At 44.4% G+C, this 22,051-nt stretch overlaps 1 protein-coding gene across 1 annotated transcript in view; it reads left to right on the plus strand.

Annotated features, from left to right (window-relative positions):
* ARK2C (arkadia (RNF111) C-terminal like ring finger ubiquitin ligase 2C) overlaps nt 1-22,051 on the plus strand; it is a 217,173-nt gene that overhangs the window by 185,384 nt on the left and 9,738 nt on the right. Inside the window, exons 5-7 of the mRNA XM_089662526.1 lie at nt 6,594-6,698; nt 17,683-17,778; nt 21,893-21,999. Coding sequence (XP_089518652.1) covers nt 6,594-6,698; nt 17,683-17,778; nt 21,893-21,999 — 308 coding nt within the window. The remainder of the gene's footprint in view (nt 1-6,593; nt 6,699-17,682; nt 17,779-21,892; nt 22,000-22,051) is intronic.

Raw genomic sequence — 22,051 nt, forward strand, 5'->3', positions numbered from 1 at the left:
GGCAATGCAGAATTCCTGACAAAAATCCGGCACAAAATATTCCAGTAGTAATTCCCATGCCCCCAATATTTAACCTCTTATTGGTATGGGCCAGACAGGAGCATTGCCAATGTGGGTGGAAGTTTCTAAACGTCCCCCCACATCGATTGCCTGTGCACACTCCCTGGCAGCCCGCAGCTCCGTGATCTGTGCCCACTGTGTCCACTTGACACAGCAAAACACAGATCGCTGTTCGGGGCTGTTGTGTGAAGTCCCAATTCATGTGATCACTGCCAATTAGTGATCACATGAACAGTAGTAATTAAGATGTCACTTCCCTGACATCATTGTTTACTACTTGTGAATTCTATGAATGATCACATGGCACAAGGCCATTCGTAGGAGCTTTGTATCATGTGATAAGCTGTGACCAATCACAGCTCTCACAATATTTCTCAGTGGCTGCAGGAATGCAGCCAGAGAGAAGCAGAAATGATTGCTTTTACAGCCTTTATGGGTATAAACGCAATCAGTATAAAAAATAAAAAACCATGATCACCCCCCACAAGTAGTACAGTGTCACTATGGTAACACTGTACTGCTAGGGTGATGGTATGTAAAAAATAAATAAATAAATAAATAATATTTAAAAAAAAATAAAAGTAAAAAAAAATGTTTGGGAAAAATTATAATAATTTTTCTATGTACTGATTTGGGTTATTTTTTTTTTACCAAAAAGGTAGCAGAATACATTTTGGCCAAGATTTCTAAGAAAAGATTTGCAACATTTTATAAGAAAAACATGTTTTTTTGCAAAATTTTACATAGCAAAAAAATAAAAATCCCAGTGGGGAATAAATACCACCAAAGGAAAGTTCTCAAAAAAATGATAAAAATGTCATTTGGGTACAGTGTAGCATGACCGCGTAATTGTCATTCAAAGTGTGATAGCGCTGAATACTGAAAATTGGCCTGGACAGGAAGGGGGTGAAAGTGTCCGGACGTGAAGTGGTTAAGCAATATTTGCTTGTGCCGGAGTTCGGCTTTAACTTTTTACTTAAAAGTCTTCATGACACTAGAGGAGAAGTGCGCACAAAGGGAGCGTCACTCATCGTTCTGGAGCGATCGAGGAAAATGATGTCTAAATACAGCCATGAATGCGGCTGGTCTCTTCAGAGGAAGACGCGGCTTTTCACAGGAGAGGCGGGATATGATTAGAACGTTCGCTGGTGTTTTAGTTGTGGCGTGCGTGACAAAGGGGTGGGTGCGAGAAATGTTCTTTTAGCTGAAGACAGCAAGCAGCTGTTGGAGCGTGAATCTGTGGAGAGAATGAGAACAGAGTGAAAAATTACCCCTAATGGAAAACTAAGCAACGCTGAAAGCTCCGCCGCGCGTGATATAAAGTCATAACAAAGGAGCAGACCTAGCATCAGATACAGTTTTTTCATGTTTGGTACATCCTTGCTGAGTAATGTGTTGGGGCCCATGTACAATTTTTATGTGCGTTCACGCATGTGCGTGTAATATTGCAAATGATCTCATGTTGTGTTAATGCAGCTCATAGTGGGCCATCAGCGTGCCAAAAATTGGACATGTCATAAAATTTGTAGCTCTATGATGAGTTGCCATGTGTTGGGACTTGCTGCCACGCATGTGCATTGCCTTATTAAGCCTAGGACTTGTGAGACAGTCCATTTAACCAAGGGTGTGATTGACAATTTATCCAACCAAGGGAGTGGGTGGTAGTCTGTCCAATCACATGTGTGAGTGATCATACATCCAGCCAAGGGTAAGAGGGACAGTCCAGCCAACCAAGGGTAAGAGGGACAGTCCATCCAGCCAAGGGTAAGAGGGACAGTCCATCCAGCCAAGGGTAAGAGGGAGAGTCCATCCAGCCAAGGGTAAGAGGGACAGTCCATCCAGCCAAGGGTAAGAGGGACAGTCCATCCAGCCAAGGGTAAGAGGGACAGTCCATTCAACCAAGGGTATGAGGGAAAGTCCATTCAACCAAGGGTATGAGGGACAGTCTGTCCAACCAAGGATAAGACTGACAGTCCATGCAGCCAGGACTTGAGAGGCAGTCCATTCAACCAAGGGTGTGATTGACAATTTATCCAACCAAGGGAGTGGATGGTAGTCTGTCCAACCACATGTGCGAGTGATTGTACATCCAGCCAAGGGTATGAGGGACAGTCCATCCAGCCAAGGGTGAGAGGGACAGTCCATCCAGCCAAGGGTGAGAGGGACAGTCCATCCAGCCAAGGGTGAGAGGGACAGTCCATCCAGCCAAGGGTAAGAGGGAAAGTCCATTCAACCAAGGATAAGACTGATAGTCCGTGCAGCCAGGACTTGAGAGGCAGTCCATTCAACCAAGGGTGTGATTGACAATTTATCCAACCAAGGGAGTGGGTGGTAGTCTGTCCAACCCTATGTGCGAGTGATTGTACATCCAACCAAGGGTAAGAGGGACAGTCCATCCAACCAAGGATAACACTGACAGTCCATCCAACCAAGGATAACACTGACAGTCCATCCAACCAAGGATAAAACTGACAGTCCATCCAACCAAGGATAACACTGACAGTCCATCCAACCCAGGATAACACTGACAGTCCATCCAACCCAGGATAACACTGACAGTCCATCCAACCCAGGATAACACTGACAGTCCATCCAACCCAGGATAACACTGACAGTCCATCCAACCCAGGATAACACTGACAGTCCATCCAACCCAGGATAACATTGACAGTCCATCCAGCCCAGGATAACATTGACAGTCCATCCAACCCAGGATAACATTGACAGTCCATCCAACCCAGGATAACATTGACAGTCCATCCAACCAAGGATAACACTGACAGTCCATGCAGCCAGGACTTGAGAGACAGTCCATTCAACCAAGGGAGTGGGTGGTAGTCTGTCCAACCACATGTTCAAGTGACTGTACATTCAACCAAGGGTAAGACTAACAATCCTTGCAGCCAGGATTTGAGAGACAGTCCATTCAACCAAGGGTGTGATTGACAATTTATCCAACCAAGGTTGTGGGTGGTAGTCTGTCCAACCACGTGCGTGCCACTCATGTGCATTGCTTTAGGGTTTGTTTACAATTGTGGTGCACTCTGAAGAGCAATCTGTAGCGGATCACTCTCCAGAGGGCATTTGACAAGCAGTGAAAAGACAACAGGGGAGACATACTAAAACTGGAACACTCAGAATCTGGTGCAGCTGTGCATGGTAGCCAATTAGCTTCTAACTTCAGCTTGACTATAAGACCTGGAAGCTGATCTAGATGTTAAATTTTGCACGCTCCAATTTTAGTACATTTTCCCCATTATGTCGCCTCCTCACCACATGTTTTAACCCCTAAAAACCTGCACCACCGCGCTTCAACCGCCTGCATTGTGGTGCGGCCCCATTTAAGCAAATGCCCTCTGAAGAGCATTTTGCAGTGGATCTCTCTATAGAAGGCATTTGACGGGCAGTGAGGAAGCATTATGCCGCCTCCTCACCACCTGTTTTAATTCCTAAAAACCTGCAACACTGCACTTGCAGTGCGGTCCCAGTCAGTGGAACGGGTTGCGTTCAGCAGGCAGTATTGCCCACCAAGCATGGCAGAGGGGATACATTTTGTGTACATAAGTACACCCCCATCTGCTGCCTTTGAAGTTCAAGAGGGAGCAGTTGGGGGGCAGTAAAAACACAGCTCAACAATGCAGTTTCCCCTGTCCCCCGCCAACCACAAGTGCATAGGAGTACACTGCCCATGTGATATAGTGTTATTATACTAGTACTTGCTTCTAACACATTCCCTGGGATAGGGTGACAACAATCATTGTATATATGAAGAAGTTAGGACATGACTACAAAACATCTCCCCCTCTCCTCTTCCCCATAATATAGGGGAAGGTGTTTTGTAGTCCACACAGAGAACTGGGAACAATGCTAAGTGAAAAGAGTGCAGCCCAGGAGAGTACAGGATATCATCAGTTCACAGGATTCTGACTTTTTTTTCTTTTGCCTTTATTAGCAGAATTCAGGTTCAATTGTATATTTAACAAACCAAATTGGAGCAAATAAGAGAAAATCATTGGTAAGGTTTACATATGCTTCAGCCAGAGAAAGCAGACAAGGACAAGCTGCAGATATTTCTTACTACGAGATTAAAGAGTATCTCCACTTCTGTTGGGAATAAACACACCCCTCTGGGTAACCTATGTACATTGCAAGGATTATAACATTTGCTGTAGATTGCTACCTTTTGTTTTACTGAAGAAATAGCTGTTTGTTTGTCTGTGTCCGTGTGCAGAGTGAATCTGTATGGGGGTGGTTTTATAATTATTAATCAGCTGCTGCACCTACAGGGCTCTAATGAGGAGAGTGGCAGGGTCTGCATCCCTTTCGATGTGATTTCCCTTTGGAAGTATCTCACCAAAAATGACATTTTTGTTGCAGGGGATGCCCAAAGTCTGACATCTATCTTAGTACAGACCAGGGGCGGATTGCCCATTTGGCAATTCGGGCACTGCCCAAGGCCCCGGGGTCAGTAGTGGGCCCCATGAGATGCCTTTTTCACAGGCTTTTTTAAGTTTGGGCAAGGACTCAGTGGCCCCATGAACCCCTATTGCCCGGAGGCCCCATGAGTTGTCAGTCCGCCCCTGGTACAGACATTCCTGGGAAAATCAGCGATCCAATCACACAAGCATGAATTGACATTTTCAGGGGGCGTTCTGTACATCAGGGCTCTATTATTATTATTATTATACAGTATTTATATAGCGCCAAAAGGTTTGCTCAGCACTGTACATTATAGTGGGGGACAGAACATGAGACAATACAGTAACAATACAATACACGAGGGGTTCGAGGGCCCTGCTCCTTGGAGCTTACAATCTAGGAGGGAGGGGATAGTGGTACAGGAGGAAGTGGCTGTGGGGGATGGAGTGGTAGGAGGAGTGGAGGAGATCGGCTGTTAGGTGAGGGTGGGGTAGGCTTCCCTGAAGAGGAGGGTTTTCAGTGTGTGCCTAAAAGTGAGGAGGGTAGATGACAGTCTGATGGATTAGGGTAGTGAGTTCCAGAGGATGGGGGAAGACCTGGAGAAGTCCTGGAGTCGGGCGTGGGAGGAGGAGACCAGGGAACTGGAGAGTAGGAGGTCTTGTGAGGAGCAAAGGGTACGTTTTGAGTGGTATTTGGGTATCAGGTCGGTGATGTAGTTTGGGGCAGCGTTATGAATGGCTTTGTATGTCAGCGTTAGTAGTTTGAATTTTATGCGTTGGGCAATCGGAAGCCAGTGGAGGGAATGACAGAGGGGGGTGGCGGATATGGAGCGGTTGGTGAGGTGGATGAGTCTGGCCACTGAGTTCAGGTTAGACTGAAGCGGGGATAGTCTGTGATGAGGTAGGCCGGTGAGGAGGGAGTTGCAGTAGTCCAGACGTGAGATAAGGGAGTGAATGAGTTGTTTAGTAGTGTCTGGGGTTAGGAACAGGGCGGACTGACCATTTGGAAACTCGGGCACTGCCCGAGGGCCCGGGGTCAGTAGGGGGCCCCATGAGATGCCCCTGATACCTTTTTCATAGGCTTTTTTGAGTTTGAGCAAGGACACAGGGGCCCCATGATCCCCTATTGCCCGGGGGCCCCATGAGTTGTCAGTCCGCCCCTGGTTAGGAACGAACGTATTTTGGAGATGTTGCGGAGGTGGAGCCTAATGAGGAAAGTGACAGGGTCTGCATCTCTTTCAATATAATTTCCCTTTGGGTGTATCTCACCAAAAATTACATTTTTGTTGCAGGGGATGCCTAAAATCTGACTTGTATCTTAGTGCAGACTTCTGGCAAAATCAGCGAGCCAATCACACAAGCAGGAATCGACCTTTTCAGGGGGCGTTCTGTACACCATCTATGTACAGAACGCCTCCAGGCTTCCATATTGCATTGAATTTTACAGAAAATTACAGAGCTGCAGATTGAAAAGGAAAGATCTTTTTTTTTGTTAGAGTTTATTAAAAATGATCAGTACCAGCAAGACAAGGTACACATACCCCAAATCAAGCATTCAGTAAACGGCAAAATATACGCCATAGATAAATGCTCTTAAGAATCAAGCAATCATTAATCCAAGGAAAGATGTTTTTTTATACCATTCAATTACAATATGACTTGAGTTGCAATTGTGTATGCTATAATAAAAAAAATATTTGCTATTTTTTCCCCAAGAAAGTGGAGTTACCCTTTAAAAAACCATGTGACTAGGTGGCCCTAACATACCTGTTATTAGGCGGTATAGATATATGTTGTTGTGTCCCTTGATGACAAAAAGGCAGTTGGGTATTCCATAAACAGAAATTCTCTTTGATTATATAGTTGGTAAACACAGCAGCAATACATGAAAGACTCGTGTGCTTGTATGTATAAGATGGGGTTTTCTGGTACCATGAGCTCTTGTGGAGGTGACATCGCTAGAATCCCGCCGCACTCTGAACTCCCATAGTCAGCAGGTAAACTGTTGAGACCCTGTTAGCTGAAGCATGTAGGACAATGTTTGTTGGACAGTCGTGTCAGGCCTGATGTGACAGTTCACAAGCAAATAACTGTTTCTCTTGTCTGTTTTGAAAGGTTGTCCATGAAATCAGAAATTACCCTTACCCGCAGCTTCATCTCCTTGCCCTCCAGGGTCTCAGTCCAGCGCGGCACACGTCTGCTGTGACGGAAAGCTATGAAGTGAGTAGATTCTTGCTTCATTTTAATGTCTGCCATTTAGAAAAAAAAACCTAGCATTGACCATTCATTCATTTAACCAGAACGCTGATAGTTCCCTCAAATGAATACCCGGTAGTTCACCCCACATCAACATGTATGAGATGTATTCCATCCCTTCTAAACAAGAGGCCACTCAAGTATGTCCATTAGACTACATTCAACCAAGTACGTCTTTCATAATCCATCCAACTGAATGTGTTTGTCACAGTCCATCCACCCAGGTATTAGAGTCATAGTCATCTAACCAATTATATTGACAGCCAGTCCAACTTGAAAGTACTTCAAAAGCAGTCCTATGACTTAGTGACATAGTGCCTGGTGACAGTCGTCTCAGTAAAGCCTATGACTGTCATTCCAGCTATCCAGCTCATTAGAGCAAGCATGTCATGTGCAGTCCATTCAGTTAAGCATATAAATTACAGTTCAGGCAACCAAGAGTATGACTGTTAGTCCGTCTAGTGAAGTATGTACATACTGTACGATGTAAGTACATCCACATCACATAGTTACATAGGTTAAAAAAGATACAGGTCAACCATAAAAAAGGATCAAGTGTATAAGTAACAGTCCATCTAATCCCATGTGTGAGTGAGTTCATCCAGCCAAGGGTGGCACTGTCTATCCAACCAGAGGTGAGAGTCATAGATCATCCAAACAAAAGTGTGAGTGTCAGTCTGTCCAACCACATGTGTGAGTGACTATCCATTCATCCAAGGGTGTGAGTGACACTCCATCCAACCAAGGGTAAGAGTGACAGCCTATGCAACCAAGGACTTGAGTGACAATCCATTCAACCAATGGTGTGATTGACAATTTATCCAACCAAGGGAATGGTTGGCAGTCTGTTCAACCACATGTGCGAGTGACTGTACATCCAACCAAGGGTAAGACTGACAGTCCATGCAGCCAGGACTTCAAAGACAGTCCATTCAACGAAGGGTGTGATTGACAATTTATCCAACCAAGGAAGTGGGTGGTAGTCTGTCAAACCACATGTGTGAGTGACTGTACATTCAACAAAGGGTAAGAGGGACAGTTCATCCAACCAAGAGTAAGAGGGACAGTCCATCCAACCAAGGGTAAGGCTGACAGTCCATGCAGCAGGACTTGAGAGACAGTCCATTCAACCAAGGGTGTGATTGACAATTTATCCAACCAAGGGAATGGGTGGTAGTCTGTCCAACCACGTGTAAGTGACTTTACATACAACTAAGCGTAAGAGGGATAGTCCATCCAACTAAGGGTAAGAGGGACAGCCCATCCAACCAAGGATATGAGGGACAGTCCATCCAACCAAGGATATGAGGGACAGTCCATCCAACCAAGGGTAAGAGGGACAGTCCATCCAACCAAGGGTAAGAGGGACAGTCCATCCAACCAAGGGTAAGAGGGACAGTCCATCCAACCAAGGGTAAGAGGGACAGTCCATCCAACCAAGGGTAAGAATGACAGTCCATCCAACCAAGGGTAAGAGGGACAGTCCATCCAACCAAGGGTAAGAGGGACAGTCCATCCAACCAAGGGTAAGAGGGACAGTCCATCCAACCAAGGGTAAGAGGGACAGTCCATCCAACCAAGGGTAAGAGGGACAGTCCATCCAACCAAGGGTAAGAGGGACAGCCCATGCAGCCAGGACTTGAGAGACAGTCCATTTAACCAAGGGTGTGATTGACAATTCTTCCAACCAAGGTGGTAGTTTGTCCAGCCACATACGTGAGAGACTGTACATCCAACCAAGGGTGTGATTCACAGTCCCATCCAACCAAGGACATGAGTGGCAGTCCATACAACCAAGGATAAGACTGACGGTCCATCCAACCAAGTGTAGGAGTGAAGGTGCAACGAACTAGTAATGAGAGTGACAATCCATCCAACCAAGGCACTTCAACCATCTAAGCAAGTGATTGAGTGACAATCCAATAAAACCCCCATTTGAATCTCAGTCCATCTATTCACATGCAGCAGTTTTTCTGAATGGGGTAACTGTTGCAAATCCAGATGAACAGTCAACCAGTTATCCATTTCTGGATTGTTCTGCTCAGGACAGCAAGAACGTTTTCACATACCACAGCTCTCACAGTTTACCAGAGCTAATCTGACAATTTCCCACCTATGTAATTAAATAATAAATCCTCAGGGCAGGTACACTGTACAGTGAATCTAATATTGTATCTGGTGGTGTTATATGGCTCGTAGGACTGCCTTCTCTTATTGGGAACTTGGGGTCAGTCCGTGTTATTTAATCATTTTGATTTTCAGTATAACGGTAAAGCTGGTGTGATATTTGTGTGGGAAGAAAATTTGTTTCTCTGCTGACAATAGCGTGGATGAAAGCACACAAAGTGTTGTAGAGTGTGATGAGTGGGCTGTTTTTGAAAGAGAAAAAAAATACTTCTCTACTCACTATACAATAATATATCTGGAGACTATAACTATGTGTGACAGGGCCCCATAGCATCACCATTGAGGGCCCCTGTGCCTCTCAGTCTCTAATAATTCCTCTGGAGATGCCGAATACTAATTGATTTTATATGTATCTATTGTGTAGATGAATTTCATTTTTTTTTTTTCTTTATGTTTGTCACGCAGTGATACTTTTGCTATCTCCATAAATCACGGTGTGAACAAAAAGTGTTGGGCCCCCTTCACACGTGACTAGAGAAATGTGTCTGGTGGATAAAAAAAAAAACGCATGCATTCTTTTGACTTTTAAATGATTTGCCGGTTTTTAAGCCTATGAATTGTTTTGAAGAGGAGCTAACACAAATTGTGGAAATGTTAGGTGTGACAGACACAGCTGATTGTTCAGCAAATTAGAACAGGATGCTAAAGTCCTATACATATGGTAGTCTCAGGGACGACTGACATGAAACCTTACGCCCAAGAGGAAATAAAGGTTTAAGAGGTGTATTTAGATGAACGGCCTAAAGGACACAGATACTTAGGTCACTCAGCACCTATGCTGTTGCTCCAGTACTTTTTTTTGTGATCACCCCATGAGGCCACCCACAACTTGGAAGAAGGTAGATTGGGAAGCCCATACTGTAAATTGGAGAGGACTAGATCTAGCAACACCAGAAACCCTAAACGATACAATGACCCTCCACAATCCGATCTTCTTGCATCTGCCATATATAAAGTAGGTAGATGTTGAAGTATGAGAGATGGGCTTATTTGCTTTGGTGAGCTAAACATCACTCTTTAAAAATACACTAATACCACAAGTAATCTTAATTTCAGACTCATTGCTGTTTATGTCTACATTGGAGAGCTCTAACCTCACTATTTGTCCAGATGACTCCTCTTACCAAGACAGAAAAGTAGGAAAATCCCAAATTTTATGGTCCATTTGGAGTGAATAAGAGAGCTGGGAGAAGGTGTGGGCTGTGCTCACTCTCCCCCCCCCCCCCCTTTCAAGCTCCTACCTTCTGCCACTGCAGCTTTCCTGAAGTGGGACTGTCAGATCAGGACTTTGCAGAGTTTGTCTCCCGTCCACTATCCCCCCCCCCCCAAAGCAAAGAATATGGGTAGCGGATGAGTAATCAAACCCTAGGAAGTCCCTGATCTGACAGCCAGTGGTTGCCGTCATCCCATACCCCTGCAGTAGTTGCGCTGGTCTGTATTTTTAAGGGAGGGACTCAGGGGCGCACTGACAACTCATGAGGCCCCTGGGCAATAGGGGATCATGGGGCCCCTGTGTCCTTTCCCAAACTCAAAAAAGCCTATGAAAAAGGTTCCCGGGGCAGCTCATGGGGCCCCCTACTGACCGCGGGCCCTCGGGCAGTGCCCGAGTTTCCAAATGGTCAGTCCGCCACTGGAGGGGCTAAATGCAGTGGGGACACAGCTGGGGAAGGGGGGGCAGAGTAACAAATATCTGTGGCAGGGATGAGAGTATTTGTGCTAGGAGGAGGAGGGAGAAGAGGATTAGTGCTAGAAGAATATGAGCTAGGAGGGATGATTGGGGGGGGGGGGGATATGTGCTGGAAGGGGGGAGGGGATTTGTGTAAGGAGGGAGGATTGGGAGGAAGGGGATTTGTGCTGGGAGGGGGAATTTGGGGGGTAGGATTTATTCTCGAAGGGTTTGTTTGGGGGTAGGGGAGAGGCAAGATGTGCTAGAAGGGATATTTGGGGGGATTTGTGATAGAAGGGGAGATGGGGGGGAAAAGGATTTGTGCTAGAGAGGGTGATATGGGAGAGGTGGGGGATTTGTACTAGGAGGGAATTGTTTTGTTGGGTTGAAGGGGGGGGGGGGGTTTGTGATCGTTCATGATTTGGGGAGGATTTGTGCTAGTGGGGATGATTGGGGGCAATTTGGTTTAGGATGTTAGGAGGGGATTTGTGCAAGGGGGTGATTTTGGATAAAGAGGAGTTGTGCTTGGAGGAGAAATTTTAGGTATAGAGGATTTGTGCTAGGAGGTATAAATTTAGAGGGGGGGGGGGGGGTTGTGCTTGTAAAGGGAGCTTGGGGAAGAAGAGGATTTGAGCTGAGAGGGGTGATGGAGAGGGCAAATATATTTATGCTGGGGGGGGATATTCTATGGGGAGTTGGAGAATTTTTGTTCGGAATTTATACTTAGGAGTTAAGCATGCGGATTAGTGCTCAATGCTTGTTCTGGGGGGGAGGGAATTTTTGCCGACATGGGAATGCTCATACATCTTGGGGCGCCCAGTTTGGCATCTTCGCCCTGGGAGATGACCTTGTCCCAGCACTGCCTCATGAAAAAGTGCGCAGATAAATGTTTAATTCTAAAGACTAAGAAGGACCCAGCAAGCATGGCTGGGGGTCTAGTTGTACCAGGGAACCCAGGACATTATGCACAAAGGTTATTATTTGGTTTCAGGAAGCAGGACAGGATCAGGTGGGAAAAGAAGGCAGCATCTCCACATAGTTTTACTGATCTTCCGAGTTCAAGCTTCGACCATACATGAGTCGAATTCCGAAATAATTTTCTTTCAAAAATCTTTTCTAAGAATTTTCTTTTGAATTTCGCACCAATAGTGGGTCACAGAAATGGCCAATTTTTGTACAACCATCGAATTTCAGTGATCGGGCATGTTGGAAATGTTTTTAAAAAGTAAATTTCGAATCAATGATGGGAGAATCGTGCGGGAAATATAAACGCAAAAGAAATGAGCATGAGCTGTGACCTGCAAAGAAAAGAAAATTCTTGGCCACGAAAATTCTTTTCTGTAGCAACATGTAATGAAATTGAAGGTTTGGTTGGTTGAATTTCAAAATCAATGGTGGCACCATCGGATTGCAAAACGCACAACATTTTCGATTTTCTGAAGAAAATCCGTTCAGAATTCGACCCATATATGGCCTGGCCGTAAAAATTTTTACAAGCAGCCGTGCAATCTAGATGTGGTGACTGCATCAGTTTTTATTTTGCAGCCTAAGAACATCTCAACCCCTTGCTGCTGGCTCCCTCCCGACCTTTAAGACAGGGAGATGGGCTTTCTGATCATGTGATTGCTGTCAAGATCCAATCCCCAACTCCCGACTGTAAAACGGGAGCTGTAGGTGACAGTGCAGCCACTGTGCTTGGAGTACCAAGTCAGCGCGTTCACATATATGCATATGGCTGGTTGAAAGGGGTTAAGCAAGTTCAGAAAATACCAGAAATGCGGTGACTTTCCTGTCCTGTCCGGCAAACTTTCAAAAAACACAAAAAGAACCTTAACTTTATTGTGTAAACTAATCCCATCAATCCACCATATAATCGAGAGGAAGAAAAGCAGACATGAAGATGTTCTAAGGCCAGCGTAGGTGACCACCATGGCTCCTTCCATAGATCCAGTGGAGACTAGCCACCCAGGAGCAAGAAGCATGTTATTTGAACACAATATAGTTACATAGTCTGGCTGCAAAAATGACAAAAGTCCATTTGCAGGATTACCAGGTGAAAATAAAGGAAAGCAAAGCCTTAAAAAAAGAAAAGCAATGCAGCCACCACATCTAAGGACTAGTAAGCTGCGATATAGTACAGTTTTGTTTTTGAGTTTAGGTATGCTTCAGTGCTACAGCATACCTTTTAGGCAATCGTGTGCTTCCAGCCAGGGCCTTGGATAAGGGGGTACCACCAGTCCTCCTGTACGGGACCCAGGCCAGCAGGGGGGCCCAGACAGCTGGGTGAATCGGATGTGGGCAGGGAGGGTGATCGGTATGGCAGGAGGGGTAATTACTGGAACTGATCCCCTGTATGGCTCTCCCTGCAGCAGCTGAAATCTGGCTTCTTCTTTTCTCCCTTCTGCTGGCTTTCAGCTGCTGCAGAGTAAGCCATACAGGGGATCAGTTCCAGTAATTGTCCCCTCATTGCACCCATCACCCTACCTGTGCACCATACTTTTCACCCTGCCAGTTTCCCCTTTGTGCCCCCACCCTTGCAGTGCTGCCGACTTCCCTCTTCTCCTTCCCACCAGCAACTGCAAGCACATAATAGGATCCTTCTGGATGGAGAGTGGGGGAAGGGTCCGGTAAATAAGTCACATTTACCAGCCCCTTCCTTTCCTGAATGAACACAATGACCAATCGGTACCGATCACTCACTGTGCTCATTCATAAAGCATAGTAAACTGTTTTTTCACATTTACCAGCCCCTTCCTTTCCTGAATAAACACAATGACCGATTGGTACCAACCACTCACTGTGCTCATTCATGGGTAAAGCATAGTAAATTGTTTTCTTGGGGTGGAGGGCCCTGTCATGTTGGCTGTATTGGGCCCCAAGGTTTCTGACAACAGCCCTGCTTCCAGCTCTGTGACAACAGTTTGGCGGGGAGTCATTTTATGTTCCATGATAACTACGTCCCTAATGTATAAAGCCAGCTCCATGGACAAGGCCCTGACCTCAACCCTACGAAACATCTATGAGAAGAATTGTATTGTGAGCCAGGTCTTCTCATCCAATATCGGTACCTCACAAATGATCTTCTGAATAAGTAAGCACATATTCCCATAAACACACTCCAAAATCTTGTGGAGACTGGAGGCTTTTATAGCTACAAAGGGAGGCCAACTCCATATTAATGGCCATAGATTTGGGATGTTCAGCAAGCTTATATAGGTGCGATGGTCAGATGTGTACAAATGTTTAGCCATATATGTTGTATACTGACTGGTTAGGGTGTAAAGGTGCACAAAGGTATGAATTAATGAGGCCTGAGGATCTTAGGGGAGAAATTGTAGAGAAACTGTAAGGATGAGTTCACACTGTTGCAATGCAAGCACGTTCATGTGCGTTACTTTGCATGGTGAAGTGCATTGTGTTAGGCAGCCTATTCATGTAACGCACCAAAACACAATTAAAAAAGGTAAATTCTACCAGAAACAGGAATGCTGCACACCAAGATGCAAAATAATATTCTTCCTTTATTAACCGCTTCCCGACCGCCCTATAGCAGGACTACTGCTACAGGGTGGCAGGGCTGCACAAAATCACGTATATATATATATATGTGTGATTTTGTATTTCTGGGTAGGGGGCACGCATGCGCCCTACCTGCACCGCCATTGGCGGCTACAGATGTCAATCACCGGGTCCCGGCTGGAGATTCCCCTCCGGCACTCAGCAATCGCCAAGGAACACTGACTGGGGAGAGGTCTGTATGTAAAGAATACTGATCTCTCCCCTGTCAGCTCCAGCACACTGCTTTGTATTGCTTTGCATAGCAGAGAAATACAAAGCAGCGTGCTTACTCAGTAAAACGCAGCACACAGTAAAACACACACAGCACACACTTCACCCTTTGATCGCCCCACATGGAAACCCCTTCCTGCCCAGTGTCATTAGTACAGTGTCAGTGCTTTTTATTAGCACTGATCACTGTATTAATGAATATCACTGGGGATGTCAGTGACAGTCCCCGTCCCCCGTCCCCCCCAGTGTCAGAATGCCCACTGCAGTCCTGCTATAAGTCACTGATTTCCACCATTAATAGTATATATATATATACTGATACATATATATATATACACAGTATCTCCCAGGGGTGGACTCACTTCTGGGAGATACTGTATATATACCGGCATTTGTAGACACTAACTTTCACGTGAACCAATTAATTTACATGTATTGGGGTTTTTTTTTTTAGCAAAGACATGTAGCAGAATACATTTTGGCCTAAATTTATGACGAAATTCGATTTTTTTTTAATTTTTTTTACTGGATATGTTTAATAGCAAAAAGGCAAAAATATAAATTTTTTGTCAAATATTTAAAGTGTCTTGCGAGCCAGAAAACGAAAAAAGGTCTCCTTAATATACAACATAAAATATATGTCCTCTATATAGTCGGATCGCAAACATCTAACACATAACTACCAATGTGAAAAAAATGTGAATAAAATCCTATAATGTTGCGCTCCCAAAACACTCCAATTTATATATGGAATCACTTTGTCTATGTCCTAAGAACCATATGCAGAAAAAATAAAAAATATATATATATAGTAGATCAAATGACATGAAAAATATACTGAATTAATATTAAAAGAAACCTCTGTGATTATACAAAAATAATACCTGTGATTGAAAAATAAATATAACTTCACTTATAAAAAATTATTCAAATGATCAATGTGCATAAATTAATAAATGCATATGTGAAAACAGTGTCCCATATAATAAAAGTGACTTTGTGCTGTTAATTAATCTTCAATCCATATTGCATGTGAATCCGTGACTGATTGTGAATCCTCCCATTAGTGCAGATGTACGCTCACCTCCTTCTCTGCCTATAATTAGGCTATATGCGCTTTTGGTTCTCCTCCTATGGAACCTACTTGACTAGGACTCCCTCCTTTGGAACAATGGATATCCGCCGCTATTAGCATATGCTGTGGGATTGATCCCGTCTCCAGAGGATACAACTCCTCTATACTCTCATCTCCATACGGCTCTCCACATAGGAAAAAGATCTCAACATGGTGTTTTATCCTTTATAAAGATTGGCTTTATTGACTCCAAGTATAACACTCACATGTGTTGTATTCAAAATCCGTATCACAGTATGAACCGAGTCCTCCGCTGACTGTCAGAGGCATGTACCCGTGGTCCGGCAAACGAACTGACTCCCTCCGAGTGACGTTACAGTCCCACCCCTACGCGTTACGCCACTGGTCACGTGGCTTCATCAGGGGGATTTGATCAAATCCCCCTGATGAAGCCACGTGACCAGTGGCGTAACGCGTAGGGGTGGGACTGTAACGTCACTCGGAGGGAGTCAGTTCGTTTGCCGGACCACGGGTACATGCCTCTGACAGTCAGCGGAGGACTCGGTTCATACTGTGATACGGATTTTGAATACAACACATGTGAGTGTTATACTTGGAGTCAATAAAGCCAATCTTTATAAAGGATAAAACACCATGTTGAGATCTTTTTCCTATGTGGAGAGCTGTATGGAGATGAGAGTATAGAGGAGTTGTATCCTCTGGAGACGGGATCAATCCCACAGCATATGCTAATAGCGGCGGATATCCATTGTTCCAAAGGAGGGAGTCCTAGTCAAGTAGGTTCCATAGGAGGAGAACCAAAAGCGCATATAGCCTAATTATAGGCAGAGAAGGAGGTGAGCGTACATCTGCACTAATGGGAGGATTCACAATCAGTCACGGATTCACATGCAATATGGATTGAAGATTAATTAACAGCACAAAGTCACTTTTATTATATGGGACACTGTTTTCACATATGCATTTATTAATTTATGCACATTGATCATTTGAATAATTTTTTATAAGTGAAGTTATATTTATTTTTCAATCACAGGTATTATTTTTGTATAATCACAGAGGTTTCTTTTAATATTAATTCAGTATATTTTTCATGTCATTTGATCTACTATATATATATATTTTTTATTTTTTCTGCATATGGTTCTTAGGACATAGACAAAGTGATTCCATATATAAATTGGAGTGTTTTGGGAGCGCAACATTATAGGATTTTATTCACATAGATTTTTTGTCAATTTTTTTGTTTATAACAGAAAAAAATAAAAAATGCACAGGCAATCAAATACCACAGAGAGAAAGCTCCATTTGTGGGAAAAACAGGACATAAATTTAATTTGGGTGCAGCGTTGCATGACCGCGCAATTGTCAGTTAAAGGAAGGGGGGTAAATCCTCTGGAGGGCAAGTGGTTAAAATTAGCAGCAGGAACAAGTTCTACACTGACATGTTTCGAGCTAGGCTTGGGACTTTCCAAAGACAGAAAGTGCTGTGCCTAGCCCAGAACATGTCAGAATAGAACTTGTTCCCGCTGGCTATTTTAATTATAGAATATTATTTTGCATTTCGTTGTGTGGCAATCCTGTTGCTGGTACAATTGATTGCTTTGGTGGAGCCAACATGAGCCAGCACATCAGACGTGATTGTGGAGAGTCTAGTATGATCTTGTCTGGAGCAGCATGTGAAATATTTGAAACTAAAAAAAGTAAATGTGCTTTTTTGTGCTGCAGCTCACAATGCAACACACAATTTAGAAAGTTGAGAATATTATTTGTGTTTTCCGCCAAACTGTGTTGTGACATTGCCATCTTGGCCAGGAGAAGAAGTAAGGGATGTGTTGTGTCTCATGAATAAGTCCTTGACTCATTCACGTCTCCATTTAGTGTAAAGAGTTGCTAAGAGCACTACTGATGGCTGCAAGTGGTTTGTAAGGATCAAAGAAAAGCACTACATTAAATGTTACCAAGATGATGAGTACACAGAACTGTGATGTAGAAAGGGGTGCAGGATGCTACCTCCTCACAAAACGAGAAGTTGTCTATTAATTATGATACCGTAAATCAACACAATTATTTATTTGTATATAATAGGAATAAACCAGAGAGAATGAAATGGTCCACATCACTAAAAATTTGCATAAGTTGCAGTATTTTTGCATTGCTTATATTGTGAGCAGGACGTACATTGACTTATTGTATGTGTTTGATTTCAGGAACTGCTGCAGTTAGAGGACAGACTGGGAAGTGTGACGCGGGGAGCGGTGCAAAACATTATTGAAAGATGCACTTTTCCGCACAAGTACAAGAAGGTAAAAACCTCCACACATTTCACATACATGTACTTGCATGTCTCACAGTTTTTCAAACATTCAGAATTATATTTTGTGTTAGTATATTATGATGTGTAGCACTGTCCCTTGGGACAAGCTGGAATATATTATGGGTCCTGCGCGCAATAGATCCAACCCTTAAGCAAACTCAATCCCTCTGGCACAGCTGGTAATGAATAGCAAATACCCCGCCAAGAAATTTGCTGACACAGGGTTAAATGAAACAAGAACAATTTTATGGAGAATGAAATGCAGTGTAGAGGGGTGGGGTTCCCCTTTCAACTTCAAAACTTACTTTTCTTCTTTTATGCAATGCAGTAAATTTGGTCTGCCACTAGAGGGCTTCACAGCCAAGAGTCTCCGGATGGCAGAGCCGCACTTTAAACCGAATACAACTGATATCAGACAAATAAACTTACTTATACTCTATCAATGAAATGTATTACCCACACCGGGGTATGATTCTGCTTCTGAGGGGCGTTAGCCAAAAATCACCTCAGAGTCAGAACAGAATGCAATAAAGAGGTACCTCTAATAAGGCTACTAAGCCAGATTCCCCCACTTCAGTCCTTGTAACAGTGGAGCTCTAGTTGGTGCACGTTTAGTCCTTACAATGAAGTAAATAGCAGCTGAAGGCTTCTTTGGAGTTTCAGCTGGTGTGGGTTACATCAGATTTCACTAGGTTTCTGGGCTGAGAGGGTCCAATCTCAGTGTCTAGAGCAACACAAAGCACCCCAAGACCAGGGGCAGTCGCAGGATGCAATCTCCCAGTATGTGTCAGTCCCCGGGGCAGACAGTCTCAATTACACTGGTGGTGAGGGGCAACGCAGGCAGGGGGATCTGTTGCTTGCACAGGGCCCCGGATGGGTGAGATCCCAGCAGTGGGGTGCGGATGTCCCAGTCTATATGCAAAGTGTAAATGGTGTGTCTTACTCTCTCCAGTGGGACAGCTCACCAGACTCTGAACACACAGCAGGGTCCCTCTATCCGCGCTGGGTGCTGTAGTGCCTCCTCCTCTGCTTGGACGGGCTCCACATGTCCCTGTCTTTTCTCCAGCCTCGTGTCTCTCTGTTCTCCCCCTTCACTTCCTGCTTCCTCCCCCTCCCAGCGGTCTTTGCTGTGTAGTGGATGAGTCATGAACTTGGCAGAATGCCCAGGTTTTACAAATAGGGGAGAGAGAGAAAAGACTGACTGCTGAACATGCGATTCCTTCTGAATCCTCTTGTACAAGGAGCCTGCTACAGATGTAATCGCTGCCTGCAGCGAACTGCTTCATTTACTCCCTCCGAACACACCCTCCCAAACCCTTTTCCTTTCCTTTTCCTCTTCTTTTCCTTCCCTTTTCCTTTTCTTGTCCTTCCCTTTTCCTTTTCTTGTCCTTCCCTTTTCCTTTCCTTTTCCTCTTCTTTTCCTTCCCTTTTCCTTTTCTTGTCCTTCCCTTTTCCTTTTCTTGTCCTTCCCTTTTCCTTCCCTTTTCCTCTTCTTTTCCTTCCCTTTTCCTTTTCTTCTCCTTCGCTTTTCCTTTTCTTGTCCTTCCATTTTCCTTTCCTTTTCCTCTTCTTTTCCTTCCCTTTTCCTCTTCTTTTCCTTCCCTTTTCCTCTTCTTTTCCTTCCCTTTTCCTCTTCTTTTCCTTCCTTTTTTCCTCTTCTTCTTCTTTTCCTTCCTTTTTTCCTTTTCTTTTCCTTTTCTTTTTCTTTTCCTCTTCTTTTCCTTTTTCCTTTCCTTTTCTTTTCCTTTTCCTCTTCTTTTCCTTTTTCTTTTCCTTTTCTTTTCCTTTTTCCTTTTTCTTTTCCTTTTCCTTCCCTTTCTTTCCCCCCCTTTCCTTTCTTCTCCTTTTTGCTTTCCCTGTCCTTTCCCTTTCCTCTCCTTTCCCTTTTCCTTTTCCTCTCTGCTTCTTTCCTTGTCCTTTCCTTTCCCTGTCCTTTTCCTTTCCCTTTTTCTTTTCCTTCCCTTTCCGTTTCCCCTTTCCTTTCTTTTCCGTTTTGCTTTCCCTGTGCTCTCCTTTCCCTTTCATCCTCCCCTTCCTTTCCTCTCCTCTGTTTCTCTCTTCTTCTCTTCCTACTTCCCCATCTCTCTTTAGTAACCTTCTTCACCCTCTTCCTCTATATCATTATACTTTTTATTTTCCCCTTTCCTCAATTCCTTATTATTCCACCTAACTTAAGTACTTTTCCTTCCTTCTGCTCCCCTTGCCACACACTTCAATCACCCCATTTTCTTAGGGGTGACACCACTACTTAATTGCACAGATTCCCCTCCACGTGAAATCATACTTTGCATCAGCCAACCGGGTACCAGGAGGCTACTATCATAGGCTAATCTAAGGAATAATGAACAGGGGGATGCCACAAACTTTTTAATGCTATATTTTAGGGGTCTCCAAAGTTTTCAAATAAAGGGCCAGTCTACTGTCCTTCAGACTTTAGGAGGGCCGGGTTGTGGCCAGTGGGGATAAAAATGTTGTGGGCCCAGCATCAGTGAAAATAAACATTGCTTCGGGGTTAGTGGTCAGTAGGAGGAAGAGTAGTGCCCCATCGTTTCTATCAGTGGGAGGAATAGTGCCCCATCATTTCTATCAGTGGAAAGAATAGTACCCCATCATTGGTATAAGTGGGAAGAATAGTTCCCCATCGTTGGTATCAGTGGAAATAATAGTGCCCCATCGTTGGTATCAGTGGAAAGAATAGTGCCCCATTGTTGGTATCAGTGGGAAGAATAGTTCCCCATCGTTGATATCAGTGGGAAGAGCAGTGCCCCATTGTTGGTATCAATGGGAAGAGCAGTGCCCCGTCGTTTGTATCAGTGGGAAGAATAGTGCCCCATCGTTGGTATTACTGGAAAGAGCAGTGCCCCATCGTTGGTATCAGTGGGAAGAATAGTGCCCCATTGTTTGTATCAGTGGGAAGAATAGTGCCCCATTGTTTGTATCAGTGGGAAGAATAGTGCCCCATTGTTTGTATCAGTGGGAAGAATAGTGCCCCATTGTTGGTGTCAGAGGGAGGAATAGTATCCCAAGGGCCAGATAAAAGCTAGCAAAGTGCTGCATCCGGCCCTTGGGCCGCAGTTTGGAGACCCCTGCTTTATTTAATAGCCAGCAGAAATAATTTGACACATGTAGCCCTAAGGTCCAGTGCTTTCCTTGAGAGAGCGCTGAGCATTAGCACGAAATCCAATAGCCTTTTTCTGCTGACTATGCAATGAAGCTTTGAAGATTGGTGCGTGGTATTCCATTGATGTGCTAGTGTGCTTAATTGCACTAGCCCATAAATAGGAAGGTGTATCTTCTGTGTAATTACAATGTAGTTCTACTATTAGCCTAGTTAACAACTTCTTCTCATGTGCTCAAAGAGATATTTTTCAGTGCTTATGATCTGTATGTAAAAGTGTTAAATGAATAAAAATGATTGAAACGTCATGATGCTCCCTGTATACTTTATGAAGGCCAATATGTCTACCGTGCCGCTTATCAAAAATCCAAACTGATGTGCCAGTGCCAACCCCATTTTAGTACACCCCACTAATATCTTTTGACTTCTTATTGTTCAAAATCAGCTCCGTTGAAAAATGCATGACAATGTACCTGCACATATTACTTGGTGTTTAAAGAGGACCTGTCAGAACAGCTGTTCAGTGTCATGGTCGAGGTCCCAATCCAAGGGTTAAGGCTAATGTGGGTTGACAGATTGCACCGATATTGGTTTAGGGCTGATGTGTCAGAGTGTATTTGATAACATATGTGTGATAATGCAGTACTGTGCCCTGGAACTAGCCTGACCACCAGGGGCGGACTGACTATTTGGGAACTCGAGCACTGCCCGAGGGCCCGGGGTCAGTAGGGGGCCCTTTGAGATGCCCCTGGTACCTTTTTCATAGGCTTTTTTGAGTGTGGGCAAGGACACAGGGGCCCCATGATCCCCTATTGCCCGGGGGCCCCATGAGTTGTCAGTCCGCCCCTGGCCTGACCGCTAACCTTTGTGAGACTTCTATGGTTGCCAGCAGGAGCCACGTGTCTACTCAATCCTGGGTGAAACCAATTGGCTCTCAGTAACATTTCTCCCTTAATTTTTCTTTCTTTTACTAACCGTATGGCAGAGGATACCACATGATGGCAAAGACACGAAAGAGGACGAGGAGGAGGCGGACACAGACGAGAAGTGCACAATCTGCCTATCAATGCTTGAAGACGGAGAGGATGTCAGGTAATAAAAGACCTGCAGTTCCCATCCCCTATATCTGAAATAGTTTCCTATG

This window comes from Staurois parvus, unplaced genomic scaffold, assembly GCF_062004578.1.
Source record: "Staurois parvus isolate SC_StPar_1 unplaced genomic scaffold, SC_StPar_1.0 ptg001489l, whole genome shotgun sequence".
Taxonomy (NCBI): domain Eukaryota; kingdom Metazoa; phylum Chordata; class Amphibia; order Anura; family Ranidae; genus Staurois; species Staurois parvus.